This window comes from Callithrix jacchus, chromosome 17, assembly GCF_049354715.1.
Source record: "Callithrix jacchus isolate 240 chromosome 17, calJac240_pri, whole genome shotgun sequence".
NCBI lineage: Eukaryota > Metazoa > Chordata > Mammalia > Primates > Cebidae > Callithrix > Callithrix jacchus.
In genome coordinates, this window is record NC_133518.1 from 42,379,827 (window position 1) to 42,400,022 (window position 20,196).

General features: G+C 37.7%; 1 protein-coding gene across 16 annotated transcripts in view; it reads left to right on the forward strand.

Moving 5' to 3' along the window:
* Positions 1-20,196, forward strand: part of GK5 (glycerol kinase 5) — a 70,404-nt gene that overhangs the window by 42,306 nt on the left and 7,902 nt on the right. For 14 of the 16 annotated variants that reach the window (XR_004735675.3, XR_004735674.3, XR_013528591.1 and 11 more), the window contains 8 exons: positions 3-76; positions 285-345; positions 2,968-3,094; positions 4,495-4,599; positions 10,945-11,039; positions 12,774-12,877; positions 13,717-13,776; positions 14,732-14,865. Coding sequence is in view for 6 of the 16 variants with exons in the window: in XM_035277763.3 (XP_035133654.1) it covers positions 3-76; positions 285-345; positions 2,968-3,094; positions 4,495-4,599; positions 10,945-11,039; positions 12,774-12,877; positions 13,717-13,776; positions 14,732-14,865 (760 nt within the window). In the remaining 10 variants the exon portion in view is untranslated. Of the gene's footprint in view, positions 1-2; positions 77-284; positions 346-2,967; positions 3,095-4,494; positions 4,600-10,944; positions 11,040-12,773; positions 12,878-13,716; positions 13,777-14,731; positions 14,866-18,399; positions 18,657-20,196 lie in introns of all 16 variants that reach the window. The other 2 variants (XR_008477390.2, XR_013528592.1) reach the window with 1 other exon arrangement.

A 20,196-nucleotide genomic window follows, 5' to 3' on the forward strand; every position in this document is an offset into this window, starting at 1 on the left:
AGATGTGTTGGAGTGGGATGATTACCTCTCTAATTTCGATACCACTTTCTCTCCTACCTCCTGTGAGGGACACAAGGTAATAATAAACATCAGACATAGAAACCACCACAGTGGTTCTTTCTTGAATTCATTTTGTTTTGTGGGGAAAAGTATTTTATTACATATTTGAAGGACTTGTATGTTCATTATATAACTTTTAGGCTTATGCCAAAAAACGGTTTGCTCAGTTTTAAAACTAATATTTCTAGAACTATAACTAAAATTTTAATGAATTTTATTTGAAGCCACAATTTTGGATCAGTGGATGAAGAGATATTTGGTGTGCCTATACCAATAGTTGCCTTGGTAAGTAGAAAACTCGGGTTCCCTTTGTATGGAATAAACTAAAGTAATATGTATTAATAATTGGGACAAGCTTTAAGAGAAACAGAAAGCGTTTAGCAGAGTAAGATTAAAGTATTTTTTTTCTTTTTAAGTTAAAGGTTCCTGGATATGACCAGTGTATCCTCTATATTTTTGGGAAGGGGACCATTGAGCTTGTATTCTATCATGGAAATACTTCATAACCTTTTCTGACTTGCCTGTATGTTGTTTATTAGAAAACTGTTAAATTTTTTAAAGGATTTTTCAATTCTGAGTAATACTCAGTTTACATTTGGTACTGTGAGACAAAACAGTGACAGGGCCAATATTTGCTTTCTATTTGATACAATGTAATCGCAAACAGTGTTAGGGCAACTTAAACTAACAGAGAAAGTTGTATGTACATTTAATAAAATCCTTAGCCAGCATCTACCAGTAAAGAAACTTGCAGAAAAATGAAATATTTTCCATTTTTTATTTTTGATATATATGTTTTTTTGAGACAGGATCTTACTCTGTCGCCCAGGCTGGAGTGCAGTGGTATAATCATGGCTCATTGCAGCCTTGGCTTCCTGGGCTCAAGTGATCCTTTTACCCCACCCTCCCAAGTAGCTGGGACCACAGGTGTGTGCCACAACACCTAGCTAATTTTTTGTATTTTTTGGTAGACACCAGGTTTTTCTGTGTTCCCCAGGCTGGACTCAAACTCCTGGACGGGGGCCATCCACTGACCTTGGCCTCCCAAAGTGCTAGGACTACAGGCATGAACCACTGTGCCAAACCTGTTTTTGATTTTTTTTTTTTTAAAGATGGGGTTTCACCATGTTGGTCAGGCTGGTCTTGAACTCCAGAACTCAGGTGATCCGCCTGCCTTGGCCTCCAAAGTGCTTGGATTACAGGCCTGAGCCACCACGCCCAGCCACCTGTTTTTAATTTTTAAGAGTCCTTTCACATTGCCTTTGATTTCCTGTGGCAGCGTAAGCAGGAGGTCTAGACTACCTGTTTCAAGATGGGCAGTCTCCACAGTAGTTAGTGGAGCATTTGAGAGAAAGGGAATTTAATTTCCAAGTTACAAATTTATTATCATTTAGAGAAGATCAGTCTTATTTAATCTAGGCATAGGTGCAGGGTTAGATTAAGGTATGGCTGGAAGAGTTACCAATTAGTGGCAGAGAGTTCTTTAGATGAATTTTTTTTTTTTTTTTTTCCTGAGACAGAGTTTCACTCTTGTCTCCTAGTCTGGAGTGCAATGAGGCAATCTTGGCTCATTGCAACCCGGGTTCAAGCAACTCTCCTGCCTCAACCTCCTGAGTAGCTAGGACTACAGGTGTGTGCCACCATGCCCGGCTAATTTTTGTATTTTTCATAGAGACGGGGTTTCACCATGTTGGCCAGGCTGGTCTAAAACTTCTGACCTCAGGTCTCCCAAAGTGCTGGAGTTATAGGTGTAGCTACCAGGTCTGGCCTTTAGATGAGTTTTGATCATTAAAATGTTGCTGTATGTGTATCTACATTTGACTATGTTAACGAAATGCCACAATTTTTATTTTAACAAAAATGTGTGGTTGGGAAATAGATGGTTTTTACTTATATCTGTTTATATCAAAACATATACCTATCACCCTTAATAAAATAAATTTGTGAGGGTTAGTTATTTGACTAATGAATGAAACATATGTAAGTTGAAAATGAAAAAAATCTTTGTTTCTTTTTGGGTATCATTTTTATTCTTGTCTTCATTTCTAAGATTATTCATATGATACTTGAAAGTCATGAAGTATTAAAAATTCCTGAGGCAGGCCTTGTGTGGTGGCTCACGGTTGTAATCCCAACATTCTGGGAGACCAATGTGGGAGGATTACTTTAGGCTAGGAGTTCGAGACCAGCGTGGGTAATATAGTGAAACCCCATCTCTACAAAAAAAAGATGTAAAAGAATTGGCTGGGCATGGTGGCTCACGCCTGTAATCCCAGCACTTTGGGAGGTCAAGATGGGCAGATCATGAGGTCAAGAGATTGAGACCATCCTGGCCCACATGATGAAACACTGTTTCTACTAAAAATACAAAAATTAGCTGGGCGTGATGGCATGCGCCTGTAGTCCCAGCTATTCAGGAGGCTGAGGCAGGAGAATTGTTTGAACCTGGGAGGTGGAAGTTGCAGTGAGCCAAGATCACGCCACTGTACTCCAGCCTGGCGACAGAGGAAAACTCCATCTTAAAAAAAAACGTAATTAGCTGGGTGTGGTGATGTAGCTGGCCTGTCGTCCCAGCTGCTTTATAGTCCTAGCTACTTGGGAGGCTGAGGTCGGAAAGTTTGAGGCTGCGGTGAGCTGTGATCTCACCACTGCACTCTAGCCTGGGTGATAGTGTAAGACGCTGTCTCTGAAAAACAACAAAAAATAAAAGCAAAAAGTATTGATCCTAGGGAGATTCCTATTCTATGGTTGTTGCCCCCCTGTTCTCTTTGGGATTTTTTTTTTTCTTTTAAGAAAAAGGAAAAAGAAAAGAAATTGTTTAGTCACGAGAGTACAGTAAGTGATGGGATATAATGAAATTGGCCACTGTTAAGGGCAGTGGGTTTTACATTTGAACATTTTTGGTAGGTTGCCGACCAGCAATCAGCCATGTTTGGAGAGTGCTGCTTCCAGACAGGTGATGTGAAATTAACCATGGGAACTGGGACATTTTTGGATATTAACACTGGAAATAGCCCTCAACAGACTATTGGAGGTAAGTAGTTAGAATTTATCCTATTTATTAATAAACTATTACTTCTGTTCATATTTTAACTTTTGTTATTTACACTATTTTTCCATTTTGTAATATTCTCTAACATACTTTGTTATTCTTAAAGACAGTTAATTTTCATTTCCCCTTTTTTCCGTTTAAGCGAAAAGGATAAAAAACAAGAATGATGTTATTGAAAAATTCAGGATATTATGGTCAGCTTTCTAGTTATTTTTCTATAATACATGTTATATTTGTTCAAAACTGCTTATTAGGTGCCAGGTGTGGTGGCTCACGCCTGTAATCCTAGCACTTTGCGTAGCCAAGGGGAGTGGATCACTTGCGGTCAGGAGCGTGAGACCAGCCCGACCAGCATGGTGAAACCCTGTCTTTACTAAAAATACAAAAAAATTAGCCAGCCATGGTGGCAGGTTCCTGTAATCCCAGCTATTCAGGAGGCTGAGGCAGGAGAATTGATTGAACCAGGAGGCAGAGGTTGTAGTGAGCTGAGATCAGGCCACTGTATTCCAGCCTGGGTGACATAGTGAGACTCTGTTTCAAAAAAAAAAAAAAAAAACCCAAAAAACAAAAAACAAACACCTTACTGGGATTCTGAATTTTTTTTTTTAATTTGTTAAAAAATTATTTTGTGAATTTCTTCAGGTAGTAGTCCTCTGGTAGTGACCAGTGCAATGCGTAATGACAATTGCTAGGAATTTGCTCTTTGTAATAGAACAAATCCTGGGATTTACAAACCAAGAAATCTAGATTGTGTAACTATACCCTGGAGGGCTGGGGGTTGTTAGTTTGGACTCTATTTCCCTAACATGGTTACTAAGAGGTGGTTTAAAATGTCTTTTTCCAACCTTTTATCCCCCCTCAAGCTCTTCCTTTTCCCCTAACTTGGAAGCTGGAAGTTAGAAAATGTTGATAATCCTATTGGATTGTTTTTGTTTAGGAGCCTTGTTTGAAAACCACAGATAAGTACAATAGCATAGGTCTCTAGCAAGCCAATCTCACAGTACCCTTTTATTTCTCAAATTAACATATTTATTACCATGTTTCCAGAGATGTAGACATACCTATAGCTAAGAAAAACTAGTATTTATTGTTCATATTATGTGCCAGGCACTGTGCTAAGTTCTTTTTATGTATTAACTCAGTTTGTTCATTTAGTAGCTCTCATGAGGTAGGCCATTTTATAGTTGAGGAAACTGAGGCTAAAAGGTTAGAGACTTGCAAGACTATAGCTAGTAAATGTAAGAGGGCTGGGGTTTGAACATACACAGTCTGACTTCAGAGGCACTCTCTAGTTTTTTGAGATAATCAAATCATTACATTGTAGAAGTCTCTATAATGAATTATTCATATATTTGACTTACATTCATTGTTTGCTTTGCAAGGCTTTTATCCATTAATTGGGTGGAAGATTGGGCAAGAAGTCGTATGCTTAGCTGAAAGCAATGCAGGAGACACTGGTACTGCCATAAAATGGGCTCAGCAGTTAGGTAAGTTGTCTTTTAAACAGACTTCACAGGCCAGACCTAAAGAATTCAAGAATGCCACAGGATTGCAGATCAGTAGGGAACAAATGGATTGGTCAAATGAAACACTAAAATCAAATGGCATGTGTTAAAAGAAAATAGAAAATATTTTTATTATATCGAAATAGTAAAAGGCTAGGTATTAAAGATGGGAGCCATAAAGAAAAAGAATAACAGATTAACTATATAAAATATTAGTGGGTAGGGAGAGATATGTCATAAGCAAAATTAAAAGACAGCAATTTGTAGCATATGTCAGAAAAATTTATAACATGACAAAAATGGGCAAAGGACAGAAGTACAGGTATTTCATGATCAAATGACTATAATGAAATACTACTTACATACGATAATTAAAGAAATGCATGTTTAAAAAGCAGTATTACCCATAATTATCTATTGTCTATTGCCAGAGATTAGTTTGATGCTGCTCAGCATTGGTGCATATGTAGAGAAAAAAGGATTCTTGTTTCGCATTGGGACACATGTTAATTAGTATGGTGTTTCTGAAGGACAGCCAAACAATATGTATCATTTCATAGAGTGCAGACCTTTTGCACTCAATTTTATTCCTTGTTTCCTATGAAAATAATAATACTTGTGTGTAAAGATGTGTATACATGGGTGTTTAATACAACAGATGGAAATATGTTCAGTCTAATAAAGCATTAAGTAAATGTCATATATTGATACAGTGAAACATTGTACAGTAATATTAATAGTACTATAGCTGCATATCTTACTGACATGGAACATTGTCTATGATACCTTAATAGGGGGATGAAGCAGTTATAGAATAGATTGTATAAATATTTATTGCCTTTTCTTCTAACTGCATTATTGAAATGTAATTTATATACCACATAATTTTCCTATTTAAAATACCTATTTACTTATTTAAAATTTAAACACTTATTTAATAATTTAATACTTTTTAGTATTGTCAGAGTGATGCAACCGTTACCACAGTCTACTTTTAGAACATTTTTGTTTCCTCTAAAAGAAACTTCATATCCATTAGCAGTGACTATTTCCCCAAACTCCTTCTTCTACCCGTAGTCCTAAACTATTATTAATATACTTTTTGCCTGTATAAATTTGCCTGTTCTGGAGATTTTATATGGAATGGAATGGAAGGCAATCATATAATATATAGTCTTTGTAACTGGCTTCTTTCACTCAGCATAATGTGAAAGGTTCACAAATGTTGTAACGTGTATCAGTACGTTATTTCTTTCTATAATTGAATAATATTTTATTCTATATAATACCTGTGCCATAATTTATCTATTATTCAAATGTCCATTGATGGACATTGGGGCTGTTTCTACTTTTTTATTATTATGAATAATGAATAGCCTGTATATATTGTATAATTATATATATAATATAACCATATTTCATTTATAAACTGTTATATACTGAAGTATTATCAGTGGTTATCTTTGATGATTAAATTATGGAGCAGACAGATTGGCAGATTAGTTTGCTAATTTGTACTGAACTGATTCGTTTAAAGACAAAGATAGTTCTCTTGGCATAAAACATAGTTTAGGAGGAAAATGCCAATCAGTTTCTTCATTTCTCTGAGCCTATAGCTGCATTAGATGACTTATTAACAAAAAAAAAATTGCTTCAAAGCTTTTTATCCTTTAAAAGTGTCTTCCTTCAAATTTGTTTCTTTTAATATTTTGGACATGTATTTTTGGGGAACTCTAGATTATCAGAAATAAAATGTGTAGGTTATGTATTTCTTCTCTTTAAGTTACACCTTTTATTAATTGTATTCCTTCCCAGAAGATGCAAGGAAAAAGTAAGAGTCAATTTCACATTCATTAGTTAAAAAACAAAAATAATTCCAGAGTTTCACATGACATCATATGCACATTATCAATGGGAATCATTTCCACTGCTCACCTGGGTTGAGGCTCGTTCATTGTAATTCTCATAAGGTGAAAACTCTTCTCTAGGAGATGGGGCTAAATGGCTCTGACCTTTAAAAGTGACCTGATTTCTTACAGAAACACAAATCTTTTCTGAGGGTTAGGTTAATTTCCTGCAGGAAAATGAGACTATTGGTCTAACTGGATGGAGGTAGAGAAAATTCAGATTTGCATTATTTACCTTAAAATTTAATTCATTTGGCGTAGCTAAATATTAGTGGTATGTATTTGTCTGATATTCACACAAAAAAACTAACATTTATTTGAATATATCTCTTTCTGAAAATTCACTTAAATGGGTATATTGAACAAAATAACTAAATTATCTTCATGAATAACACCATATATAAAAGCCTGAGTAACCTTGTCATTTCCTTGAAGATTGTATACTCTGCCGGCTCTGTGCCTTTATGTCTTTGTGTAACATGCTAGGCTGTTCCCCTCTAAATGGTGGTTTCCGTCCACCCAGTTACTGAGTTGAATAACTCAGGCTTAAGTATAAATGCTGTTTTAAACTGGTCTCATCTTGATTTTTGGATTTGTTTTTAAATCTTTTTCACACCACTTCTCTTTCGCTGTTTCCCTTTATCCTCCTATGTTAACTGCCACATTTGGGTCACCACATTTGATTATCTCTGTTCTTTTTAATTTGGTCCATTTCTGGCCCTGTTTGCTCTTTGTTCTATTTTTCTATCTGAGTCTTATAAATATGCTCATGTCTTCAGCTTTTTTTCAGTTAAGAAGTAATCGAGTACTTGGTATGTGCCTGGGAGCTGTCTGTGTTGGGAGGATACCAGCGACCCTTACAGAGGTTATAGTCTAGCAGGAAAGACATTCATTAAACGAACAATTAAAAAAAAAGTTGGCTGGTTGTGATAGCACATACATGTAGTTCCAGGTACTTGAGAGGCTGAGGCAAGAGGATCACTCAAGCCCAGAAGTTTGAGACCAGCCTGGGCAACAGAATGAGATATGAGAGAGAGAGAGAGAGAGAGAGAGAGAGAGAGAGAGAGAGAATTAGTGTTAAATATTAGAAAGGAGAAGTGGTAGCAAGATCAGTGATTACTTTCTAAAGGGGGACTTTGTGTAGTCTGGAGAATCAGAAGGCTTCTTTAAAGAAGTGATGTTTCAGCTAAGCGCTGCATGAAGAATAATAAAAATGGCTGGACAGGTGGGAGAAGCAGTTGGTCAAGGAATGATCTGAGCAGAGAGGACCAGTGTAGAAGGCCTTGAGTAGGGAGCATTACTCCTACAAGGAACTGAAAGAATGCCTTATTTCTTTTCTACAATAGAGGCAGTTTCCAATTCTGCTGTTCTGTAGTAACAAGGGTCAGGGGACATCTTTTATGCAGCAGTATCACTTTTAATTGTTGTGTCACACCTGCTTGCTCTAGTCAATCCCCATAAGACTCCTAGTACATGTTTAAAATTACGCAAGACTCTTGTTGCCTAGAAGTAATGGAAACTGGTTCCTTATCTCAGGGTAACTTCCCCAAGAGATACAGTCTCCACACATTAGAGAAGATGAGATAAGCACTCTTTCCTTTATGAACTAATTCTAAATGATAGTGACTAGTTACATGTTGCTTATAGTGAGTAGGGTTTAGAGAGGATGGTGGTCTTAATTCATGGTCCTGCCTGTCTCTCTGCTTCCTGCTGGGATGACACAGTAAAATAAGTATGACTTGCTGCTGGAGTTGGACTGGAGCCTAAACATGGATGAAGCCTTGAGTTCTCAAGCAGACTGTGCAGACCCAGGGTCTGTGGAGGGCACCATCTGGATGTTATTGGTGAAAATGCTAGTAGCTGGTAAGGATACTGTTAATATTCTCTAGGGGTGCAGCTTGCTGAACTATGCAGTATCCCATTAGCACATGGAGAAGAAAGAGCTGGCCTGGTCCATCCCTCAGAGAGCCTGCTAGTGGTGGACACATCAGTATGTTTGTTCTGAACTGCTCCGCTTCCAAGCTGAGTGGACAGTCTAGGCTCTAGACTGTCTCTAGACTTTCGTACTCACAGCCAGAGAACCCAATAGTTGAAGGTATTCCTTCTTTACCTCTCACTCCCTACCCCCTCAAAAGCCTGACCTTAAAGAGAGCACAAAGTATTTAAGAGCACACCTTGAAGGAGGGTGAACAAGCTCAATCAACTGTAAACAAGTGGCTCCTACAGAGGCAGACATAATGGAAGAAACAAGATTAAAATAACATAAAGAATAATCACAGGGCATGGTAATAGAATTAAAAGAAAAAAAATAAAGAAAAGAAAAACCTAGTGAAAATTCTTAAAGGAATAACAGAAGATATAGCAAAGAAATGTTTGGAAAACATGAGTTTTGAAGAACAAAAGCTATACTATATAAAAATATAAAATTTAATAGAAAGTCAAATGGACAGTACTGAAAACCCAAATAGGGATCAGGAATAATTCTAATTTTATTTTATTTTGAGACAGTGTTTCACTCTATCACCCAGGCTGGAATGCAATGGCAAGATCTTGGCTCACTGCAACCTCCACCTCCTGGGTTCTAGCAATTCTCCTGCCTCAGCCTCCCAAGTAGCTAGGATTACAAGCATGCACCACCATGCTGGGCTATTTTTAAATTTTATTTATTTATTTATTTATTTTTTGAGACAGAGTCTTGCTCTGTCACCCAGGCTAGAGTGCAATGGCACCGTCTCAGCTCAGTGCAACCTCCACCTCCCAGGTTCAAGTGATTCTCCTGCCTCAGCCTCCTGAGTAGCTGGGTTTACAGGCACCTGCCACCATGCCCAGCTAATTTTTGTATTTGTAGTAGAGATGGGGTTTCACCATGTTGGCCAGACTGGTCTCGAACTCCTGACCTCATGATCTGTGCACCTCAGCCTCCCAAAGTGCTGGGATTACAGGCATGAGCCACCGCATCTGGCCTAATTTATTTTTAGTAGAGACAGGGTTTCACCATATTGGCCAGACTGGTCTTGAATTCCTGACCTCAGGTGAACCACTTGCCTTGGCCTCTCAGAGCGGTGGGATTTCAGGTGTGAGCCACTGCATCTGGCCAGGAATAATTTAAAAACAAAAAAGAAATAAAGAAAAAATAATTGAAAGGCAAGAGACGTAGAGGAAAGACTGGCAACAACAACAAAAAAATGTGAATGATAATTTTTTTCTGAAATATTACTTTTCCAGAAAGAGGAAAATAAATGAAAATATAATAATAAAAGAAATAATTTAAAATAAACTTCCATGAGCCAAAGAAAGACCTGAGTGTTCAGACTGAATTGGCTTACTGAGTTTAAAGAAAGTAACAGTCATATGTAGATGATTGTCTGGAACTCCAGGATAAAGTAAAGCTTTAAAATAAAATAGTTTATTTAAAAAGAAGACAATATCAATTATTGGCAGGAAGATAGGGTGACTGGAACTCTCATGCTGCTGGCAAGAGTTTTAAATTGGTAGAGCCAGTTTGAAAAACTATTTGGCAGTATCTGTTAAAGCTGGTTCTAAATGTGAAGACCTTAGAACTGCCCATTCCATTCCATGGTGTTAATAAATAGAAATGTATGCATAAGTCCACCGTCAAGAATGTACATGTGTGTTCATTGAGATCTGTTTATGTTAGCCAAACTCTGGGAACTACCCAGTTGTATGTAGGCGATAGAGTAGATTGATAAATTGTCTATAGTCACATAATGGAATACGATACAGAGGTGAGAATGAATGGAGTACAACTACATGTAACAGTGTAAATGAATGTCACAAGCATGATGTTTAACAAAACTCACCTAGCTGTGTACACTTAGGATTTGTGCATTTTTTAAGTCTGTATATCATATACTTCAGTAAAAAGTTTACTAAATTAATTAAGTCTTGGGTTTTTTGTTTGCTTGTTTTTTAAGTTGACTTTTAATATATCTTGTTACTGGCCCTTTATTGAACTTACTAGATGAAGTAGTTTTTCAGTTAATTGTCTTGAGGATTATATTATAGGTAGATGATACTTTCTTCAGAAACCTAGGATGGCTCTTATCTTTCAAAGAATAGTTTTTTTAATGCCAAAAATCATGCATAGAATTGATTTTTTAAACAGCCCAAATATCTTCAAAGAAAAAAGTAAGGCGTGCTGCATACAGAGCCTATCTAAGTGGGCCTTCTGTCTCCTGTCTCCCTTCTATGGGCCTGTAAACCTGTGCAGCATGAGAATTCAGATAGTACCAGAACAGAATGGTCTTTGTGTTGACCCTTTTAAGTGAGCAACGTTTTACATTATATTCATAATAAATGTTGATGCAGGTAAATACTATCATGTAACATAATTCTGTTTGCGCCTCTCCAACCCCTTCATTTTGTTTTAGGGTTTTTTGTTGTTTGTTTGTTTTTGCAGACCTTTTCACAGATGCTGCTGAGACTGAAAAAATGGCCAAAAGTTTGGAGGATTCTGAAGGAGTTTGTTTTGTTCCATCTTTTAGTGGATTACAGGTATTTTTTTTAAGTTAATGGCAATTACAAGTATTTTCCTGCCACACCCAAACGTATATATCTACCACTCTGTTACCTTAAAATTTGAGCACTGAACCAAACTAAGATGAAAGGTGCATTTTAGGGCTGAGAAGTTATGTTCTGACGGAGCATGAATTCCGTGAGGGAGCAGAGCATCCTGAGTAGTGAGTGTGGCCCTGCTGGCTTGGCTTGTGCTGATAGAATTCAGCTGACTTCTGCTGAGAACTGTGTGGAACCTAAGAGTTGGCAAGTTTATCATAGAACTTTTACATAAGACTTAGTATTACTTTATCATGACCAAAAATAGCCATTTCCCAATGGGAGAAAATATATTGGTAAATTTGCATTATTTACTTAGAGAAAATAGGCCATTGAGAAGAGAAATAATGTCAAGGTACATACCTCACACACATGCATATATGTATGTATGTATCTTGCTGTTGTACATTTGTAAGTTTTACTAACTTTTTAAAAAAATCAAAATCTCTTCATTAATTGTCATGGTGGAGTATTGGATACTTTGCCTATTCAAAAAATGAACCTAGTGAAAGACTTGATTTGATAACATTTAACTTTGTATTTAATTGAAAGATCTCTGATACTGTTTTTAGTTTTAGATATTATTATAAATACTCTTTTTTTTTGAAACCGAGTCTTGCTTTGCCGCCACGCTGGAGTGCAGTTGCACTCACTTCAAGTGATCTACCCACATCAGCTTCTCAAAGTGCTAGGATTACAGATGTGAGCCACCGTGCCCAGCCTGTTTTTCATTTTTGTGTCCCAGAATTGTCTTACATTTCTGGAGATTCAAAGATGAATAGAAACCTCATCTGATTAATACATACTTCCATTTCAAGATTTTGACGCTGTTGAAAACATGTTAGGCTGGATTATTTCTGATATTAGGCAGTTAGACTATGAAGCTAAGAGAGAAGAGTGTAGTGGTGTTTTTTTTAGACCCTGTCTTACTTTGTCGCCTAGGCTGGAATGCAGTAGTGTGATCATGGCTCACTACAGCCTCAAACTTCTGGGCACAGGCAATCCTTCCACCTCAGCCTCCTGAGTAGCTATAACTCCAGGTGCATACCACCATGCCCAGCTAATATTTAAAGTTTTTTGTGAAGATGGGATCTTGCTTTGTTGCCCAGGATGGTCTTGAATTCCTGGGCTGAAGCAGTTCTCCCACCTTGATCTCCCAGAGTACTAGGATTACAGGTGCGCACCACCACACCTGGCCAGGGTATAGTTTTAATGTTAGACAACATATTTGATTTAAGTTATGACACTGAAAAGTACATTTTTGTAGAAAGCTATTCTACATAGTACAATGTGGAAAGCTATTCTACATAGCAAACAATTTTAGTGTAAAAACTATAGCTGAAGAAGGGGGATTTCTGTGATTGCTCTTCATTTTCCATATTTATAAAGCTAAGCATTTAATAATTTGTTACTATATGCTTCAGTTCCTCATTTTGGCATAAATGCAAACAGAAGGTCTAGCTAACTACCTATGTGACTGGATATTGTTTAAATGCTGTTAAAAAGTTATCCCAATTTTTAGCATAATCTTTGGACTATCTTTTATTTTTAAATTATTTAATCATAGCATTATTTTCTTCTAATGTGGCTATGTTTTTATTGTATAATATTTCCTCAAGTCTGTAGATGTAATTGAGAACAATAATAATACATTCTTATTATCTATTACTGTAGGCTCCGTTAAATGACCCCTGGGCATGTGCCTCTTTCATGGGTTTGAAGCCTTCCACCAGTAAATACCATCTCGTTCGAGCAATATTGGAGTCAATAGCTTTCAGGTATGAAAACCTGCCCTAAACTTCCCCTTCCCCATACAGTATTGCCATGTCTGTTGCCGCACCCAGCCTCTTAATTTTAATTAAATTCTTTAATTTATATTTTTGGCTTATTTTATATTATATATAATACGTTCTTCTTGCTAATTTCCATGGTATCTCTTGTTTTTTTAGTATTTAAGGTACCAATACCACTCAGATTTGATATCGGAAATTGAAGGATTTTTTTTAAATCAAATTTCTTAAGCATGCAAGATTCAAAATTTAGATTTTCAAATATTTAGTATCCTTATTCATGAAGGAGAATTTCAAGTAATAATGCTTCTGTTGTACCCAAAAACTGAGTCATCAGAATTATTTTTCATGCACATTTCCCTGTAATCTTTTTGTTATGGGACAGGTGTAAATTATTAAAATTAAGAATGAGGCTGTCATGAATATGGGATGTTTGTAACATTTGAAATAAAATTTTCTATGATTACAAAGTAATTGTTTTTATATTTGATGAATTATATTTTACTTATGGTTTGCCATCTTAATAGCTATCTATTAAATAGATGCTTGTTTTAAATTTTTCTTTGTAGAATGGTAATAGATAAAATTTAGTTTTAAAGTATAAATTATGCCTTCTTACATAAAGGAAAAGAAACACGACAACCTGCACTTCTTGCTTGAGTATCTGTTATGTAGTTTATATTTAGCATAAGTTATTTCTTTAATATTTTGTTTTGTACATTTCATAAATATCAAACAAATAAAACTATAGTTTTTTTGATCAGAATACAATAGTGAATTATTATGATATGAATTTCTTCTAAATAGTTATCTTGTATTTTAACTAGAAACAAACAGTTATATGAGATGATGCAGAAGGAGATTCATATTCCTGTAACAAAAATCCGGTATGTAGAGTTTATTTCTAATAGATTTCATTAGAAATTAGAAGTAAGTGGTAGCTGCTATGAGCTACCACTCATTTCTTTTTGAGAGCCTGAATAATTCATCATTATGATTATGGAGGATTTCAAAAATAACTTCTGCCTAGCTCCTTCACAACAAAATTCTTCTTTTTTTTAAATTGAGACAGAGTCTCGCTGTGTTGCTCAGGCTGGAGTGCAGTGGTATGATCTCAGCTCACTGTAGCCTCTGCTGCCTGGGTTCAAGTGATTCCTGTGCCTCACCTTCCCAAGAAGGTGAGACTACAGACATGTGCCACTACGTCTAGCTAACTTTTTTGTATTTTTAGTAGTGATGGGATTTCACCGTGTTGGCCAGGCTGGTATTGAACTCCTGACCTCAAGTGACCTGCCCTCTTCAGCCTGCCACAGTGCTGGGATTACAGGCATGAACCACCGTGTCCAGCCACAACAAAATTCTTGGTCATAGGAATTTGGAGAAGAAAGGAGAACTAATTATGGGTTTATGGAGAATATGTTACAATATCAAATTTGGGTGCATCCTGGCACTCATATGTATGTTATATAAATCTTTAAAATATCTTTTTTGGGTGTGTGGCTATCCTTTGGGCATGTAAGCATCATACTTCTTGACTTTTTTCCTGTAATATCTAAGCGAATTTTTATGTTGCCATAGTTTATTATACCTGGCCTGTTTCAAACTAGTCCACTAAGACAAACAAGGGCAGATGAGAAAATTGATGGTAGAAATAAGGAAAATGTTTAAAGATTACCCAGTAGGATCCTCTGTCATTAGGTTAATGCTAAGTTATGTAATTTTATAATTAAAAAGTCAAATTTATAAAATAAAATCAAGGATTTCACAAAAAAAATGTGGGCCACTGAAAAAGAATGATGCTTTTGTTGTACTAATTGATCTTACATATTTTGTTCCCCACAGGGCAGATGGAGGAGTTTGTAAGAATAGTTTTATCATGCAGATGACTTCAGACCTGATTAATGAGAATATAGACAGACCTGCTGACATTGACATGTCATGCCTGGGGGCAGCTTCTCTAGCTGGCCTTGCTGTTGGTATGTGTGAAGTTTATAAAAATGAGAGCTTCCTTGCAAACTGTTTCTTACCGATAGCCTTTTCCTCTCAAATCACAAAATTCTAGAGAAGCTGGAAAGCCTTGGTGTCCGTCAAACTCCATATATATATGCATATTGCTCACAAAATATCCTGTTGACTTCCTGTGTTGGTAAGTCTGGCTGCACCTCTTCTTACCTCACTCCTTCAGTCAGAAGTATGAGACAAGGACAGTTAATTCTCAGCTGTGTCAGTCTCTAGTAAGAGAGAGTCTCTGGGTAAACTTTCTGGTTAGATAGTGTTAAAGAAAAAAATTATTCAGTGACACTTATTAAAGAACATTAAGGTGAGCCGGGGTGGTGACTCACGCCTGTAATTCCAGCACTTTGGGAGGCCAAGGCAGGTGGATCACCTGAGGTCAGGAGTTCGAGACCAGCCTAACCAGGCTAACATGGTGAAACTCCGTTTCTACTAAAAATACAAAAATTAGCTGGGAATGGTGGCACATGCCTGTAGTCTCAGCTACTCGGGAGGCTAAGACAGGAGAATTGCTTGAACCTGGGAAGGGGGAGGTTGCAGTGAGCAGATATCAAGCCACTGCATTCCCACCTGAGTGACAGCAAGACTCTGTCTCTCCCCGCCCACCAAAAAAAGGAGGACTGTCAATATAGGTATAGGGACTCCTTCAGTGGGATCTTACGGTGGGAAAGAGAGATATAGGCTCAACTTTAAATACAATAAGGAAAAGTGAAAAATTATAGCCAAAGAGCAGAGTGACAGTCAGTGGATGGAAAATTACTAAAAGGAAACAGTGAGATAAGGGGAAATTCTTGCTAACCATCCTAATAACATTCTCAAGAAGGCAGGCCAGGGTGATCAGATATCATCTGGAGGATGTTGGAGGATGAGATATCGAGGTTGATTGGAAATTGAGGATAGGAGATTCTGGCTACACTGATTTAGCAGAATTCCTGCTAAAATTATGCAGAGATGACCATGGATATCCAAAAGTTGAGGCCTAGTCAGAAAAGAGCTTGGAAGAGTCTGAGTGGAGTTTGGTTAAGGAGGAAACTTTGCCAGTAGGTGTGCTTTTGGCATTAGAAACCACTCTATTCTTTTCTTTATTGAGCAACATTTGTGGAGCACTGGCTGCATAACAATCACTGCTGGCAATAAAGAGATTAAAAACTATAGTCTCAGATCTCTGGTGGGAGGAGACAGGTAAGTCAAATGATTATTATGTTTGCTTGATAAAGCCAGTGAGCAGTGACAGTATTAAGGAAGTGGTCTAGGCTTCCCAGAAAAGAGCACATATAGTTCAATTTTGAAGGGGCTAGCAGAGATGTGAGGAGAGGGTGAGAGATGGTGGTTCAGTATCCCTGTTGCGACTCGTGCAAAGGCACTGGTAAAGGATGGGTGTACTGATACAGTGAGAGTGAGAAGGGAGTGGGAGAGGTACATAGAGGTCCAGTTGTGACAACTCCTCTTAAAAAGGAGTTCAGGGCCGGGTGCAGTGGCTCACGCCTGTAATCCCAGCACTTTGGGAGGCCAAGGCGGGTGGATCACGAGGTCAAGAGATCGAGACCATTCTGGTCAACATGGTGAAACCTCGTCTCTACTAAAAATACAAAAAAATTAGCTGGGCACGGTGGCGCATGCCTGTAATCCCAGCTACTTAGGAGGCTGAGGCAGGAGAATTGCCTGAATCCAGGAGGCGGAGGTTGCGGTGAGCCAAGATCGCGCCATTGCATTCCAGCCTGGGTAACAAGAGCGAAACTCTGTCTCAAAAAAGAAAAGGAGTTCAGACCTGATTCTGAAGACACTGGAGAGCCACTAAAGAATTTTAAGTACAGGAGGAACATAGATCTACATTTGAACGGATCATCTTGACAATTAGTGAAAAGATCAGTGAGGAAGAATAAGAATGGAAGTAGGAATGTCAATTAAACGACCCCCTAAGGGCCGGGCACAGTGGCTCATGTGTGTAATCCCAGAACTTTGTGAAGCCAAGGTGGGCTGATCACAAGGTCAGGAGTTTGAGACCAGCCTGGCCAAATATAGTGAAACTCTGTCTCTACTAAAAATACAAAAATTAGCCAGACATGGTGGCAAGCACCTGTAGTCTCAGCTATTCCAGAAGCTGAGGCAGGAGAATTGCTTGAACCCGGGAGGCAGAGGCTGCAGTGAGCCGAGATTGTACCACTGCACCCCAGCCTGGGCAACAGAGTGAGACTCTATCTCAAAAACAAACAAACAAAAAGCCTCCCAGGAAGCAGGATGATGCCTTGGGACACTGGGAGTATTTTAATGTGTTACTTTCTTGGGGGTGTTTGTTACAAAAGAAGATTCATTTGTAACAAATGTATTTGATTACATTTGACAGTTTTAGGCTAATAGTATATTAAAGCTACAAAAAGCCTGAAATCTTGGTAAATTCAGCTTAAACTGGATTCTACTAAAAATCTGGTAATTTTGAATAAAATTGAAACAGTTACTTTCATTTGTTCGTTGATGAATGTTTAATTTAAATTGAAGAAAATAAACTTTCCCTTAAATAACCAGTCCCATTTACAAATTTGAACTCCTTCGTATTTCAACTCCTATAAAATTTAATAAGGCTGATTTTCTTCTTATTACTTTCACATCTCTGATTGAGCAAACTCAGAACTGTAACAAGGTAACTCTCAAATACTTAAACAACACATTGAATAAATTAAGCTATAATTATAGTAAATCAAGTTCTCATAAGCATTCTATAGTTATGTTAATCAGATTCTTCTACACTTTTCACCTTGTAAGACTCAGTAAGTCAGATTCTCTTGAAAATTTAAAATGCTTTAAGTAATGAACACACGAACACACGCAGGTTTGTTGTTGTTGTTATTCTGAGATGGAGTCTCACTCTGTCACCCGGGCTGGAGTGCATTGTTGCAATCTCAGCTCACTGCAACCTCTGGTTCCCAGGTTCAAGCAATTCTCCTGCCTCAGCCTCCCAAGTAACTGGGATTGCAGGCGGATTCCATGACGTCTGGCTAATTTTTGTGTTTTTAGTAGAGATGGGGTTTTGCCATGTTGGCCAAGCTGGTCTTGAACTCCTGACCTCAGGTGATCCACCCCCTCCCTTGGCCTCCCAAAGTGCTAGGATCACAGGATGAGCCACCGTGCCAAGCCCCACATGCAAGTTATTTTTATATATAACACAGTGACTTGAGTTTTATCTACGTCATTAACTTCTATATTTAATTTCATATCTTTGCTTCTATCTTAGAAATGTGAGACTATGTATAGCCTCTGTATTTTACAGATTTACCCAGAAATTGGATTTGCTCTATACACACTTAATAAAATGACTTATAAATATGTATACTTTAAAATGTAAACAATAAATTCTAGAAATGAAGATTTTAAGAAACACATTTATTTTTCTGAATAGATTTATCTAACTATAGTATATTGATGAAAACTTTTTTCTTTAAAAACTTGTCTACATTAATACTTTATTTATTTATGTATTATTTGTTTATTTGTTTGTTTAGATGGAATCTTACTCTGTAGCCCAAGCTGGAGAACAGTGATGCCATCCTGGGTCACTGCAACCTCCACTTTCCGGGCTCAAGCTATTCTCATGACTCAGTCTACTGAGTAGCTGGGATTACAGGCACACGCCACCGTACTCGGCTAATTTTCTACATTTTAGTAGAGACAGGGTTTCACCATGTTGCCCAAGGTGGTCTCAATCTCCTGAGCTCAGACGATCCTCCTGCCTCAGCTTCCCAAAGTGCTGGGATTGCAGGTATGAGCCACTGTACTCAGCCTACATTAATACCTGTAAATACAGATAGTCTAAAATATTGAAAGAATGTGACCTGACAACATTTTAGAAAAGAGAATTTAATGTGTTAGTTTTATTGGTAAGAGAAAATGTACTTCACGAGGATTTGTAGACTGTTTCAAAAGAGGTACGATAGACCTCTCGGTGAAATGCGCCAAGCTTACTGATAAGACACCTATATCATTTCAGACTACTTATGATCTTAGTTATAAATGTTCTCGCTGGGCACCATAGCTCACACCTATATTCCCAAGCGCTTGGGGAGGCCAAGGAAGGCAGATCACTTGAGGCCAGGAGTTTGAGACCAGCCTGGCCAACATGGCGAAACCTGTCTCTACTAAAAGCACAAGTTAGCCAGGCATGGTGGTGCGTCTGTGATCCCAGCTACTCCAGAGTCCAAGGCAGAAGACTTGCTTGAGCCTGGGAGGCGGAAGTTGCAATGAGCTGAGATTGTGCCACTGCACTCCAGCCTGTAACAGAACAAGAATCTATCTCAAAAAAACAAAAGTTCTCTTGCTTTTTATTATAAATCATATGGTCCTTCCTGCAAAGAGCAACCTATGCTAGGACTACAAAATGATCGTGGACTGGAATTTAAATAAATTGTATAAATTGCTGTAGTTTGAAAGAGAAACTATTATATTAATAACCAATTTGAATTTTATGCATGTTCCAGAGAGTTGCCTTTTACCTTAAGATGTAAGAGAAAAATCTTAATTTATCTTCATTTATTTTAATTGCATAAAAAGAAAATATCCTATTTTTTTTTCTTTGTCTTCTTTTTTTCTTTTTTTGAGACGGAGTTTCGCTCTTGTTACCCAGGCTGGAGTGCAATGATGCGATCTTGGCTCACCGCAACCTCCACCTCCTGGGTTCAGGCAATTCTCCTGCCTCAGCCTCCTGAGTAGCTGGGATTACAGGCACGCGCCACCATGCCCAGCTAATTTTTTGTATTTTTTTTTAGTAGAGATGGGGTTTCACCATGTTGACCAGGATGGTCTCGGTCTCGATCTCTTGACCTGGTGATCCACCTGCCTTGGCCTCCCAAAGTGCTGGGATTACAGGCATGAGCCACCGTGCCCGGTGTCTTTTTTTTCTTTTTTTAGAGATAGAGTCTTGCTCTGTTACCCAGGCTGGAGTACAGTGATGTGATCATAGCTCACTGCAGCCTTGAACTGCTAAGCAAGTGATCTTCCCACCTCAGTCTCCCAAAGCACTGGGATTGCAGGCATGAACCACTGTGCTTGGCCAGAAAATATACTTTTTTTCACTTGGGATTTTTTAAATAATAGCAAGTAATGAAATTAAATGATGGCATAGAGTAGCTGCTTTAGAAGTGATGTGGTGTCTTACCACACAGAAACTGAGCTGAAAGTTAGAAACCAAAAGACTTAAAAATCCTGGTATAATTGTTTTCAGGAATGATCAATCTAACAAAATTCAAAACTAACAAGGTATTTTGGATTGTTTTAAAAACAGTAATTGTTTACCTTTGTACCAT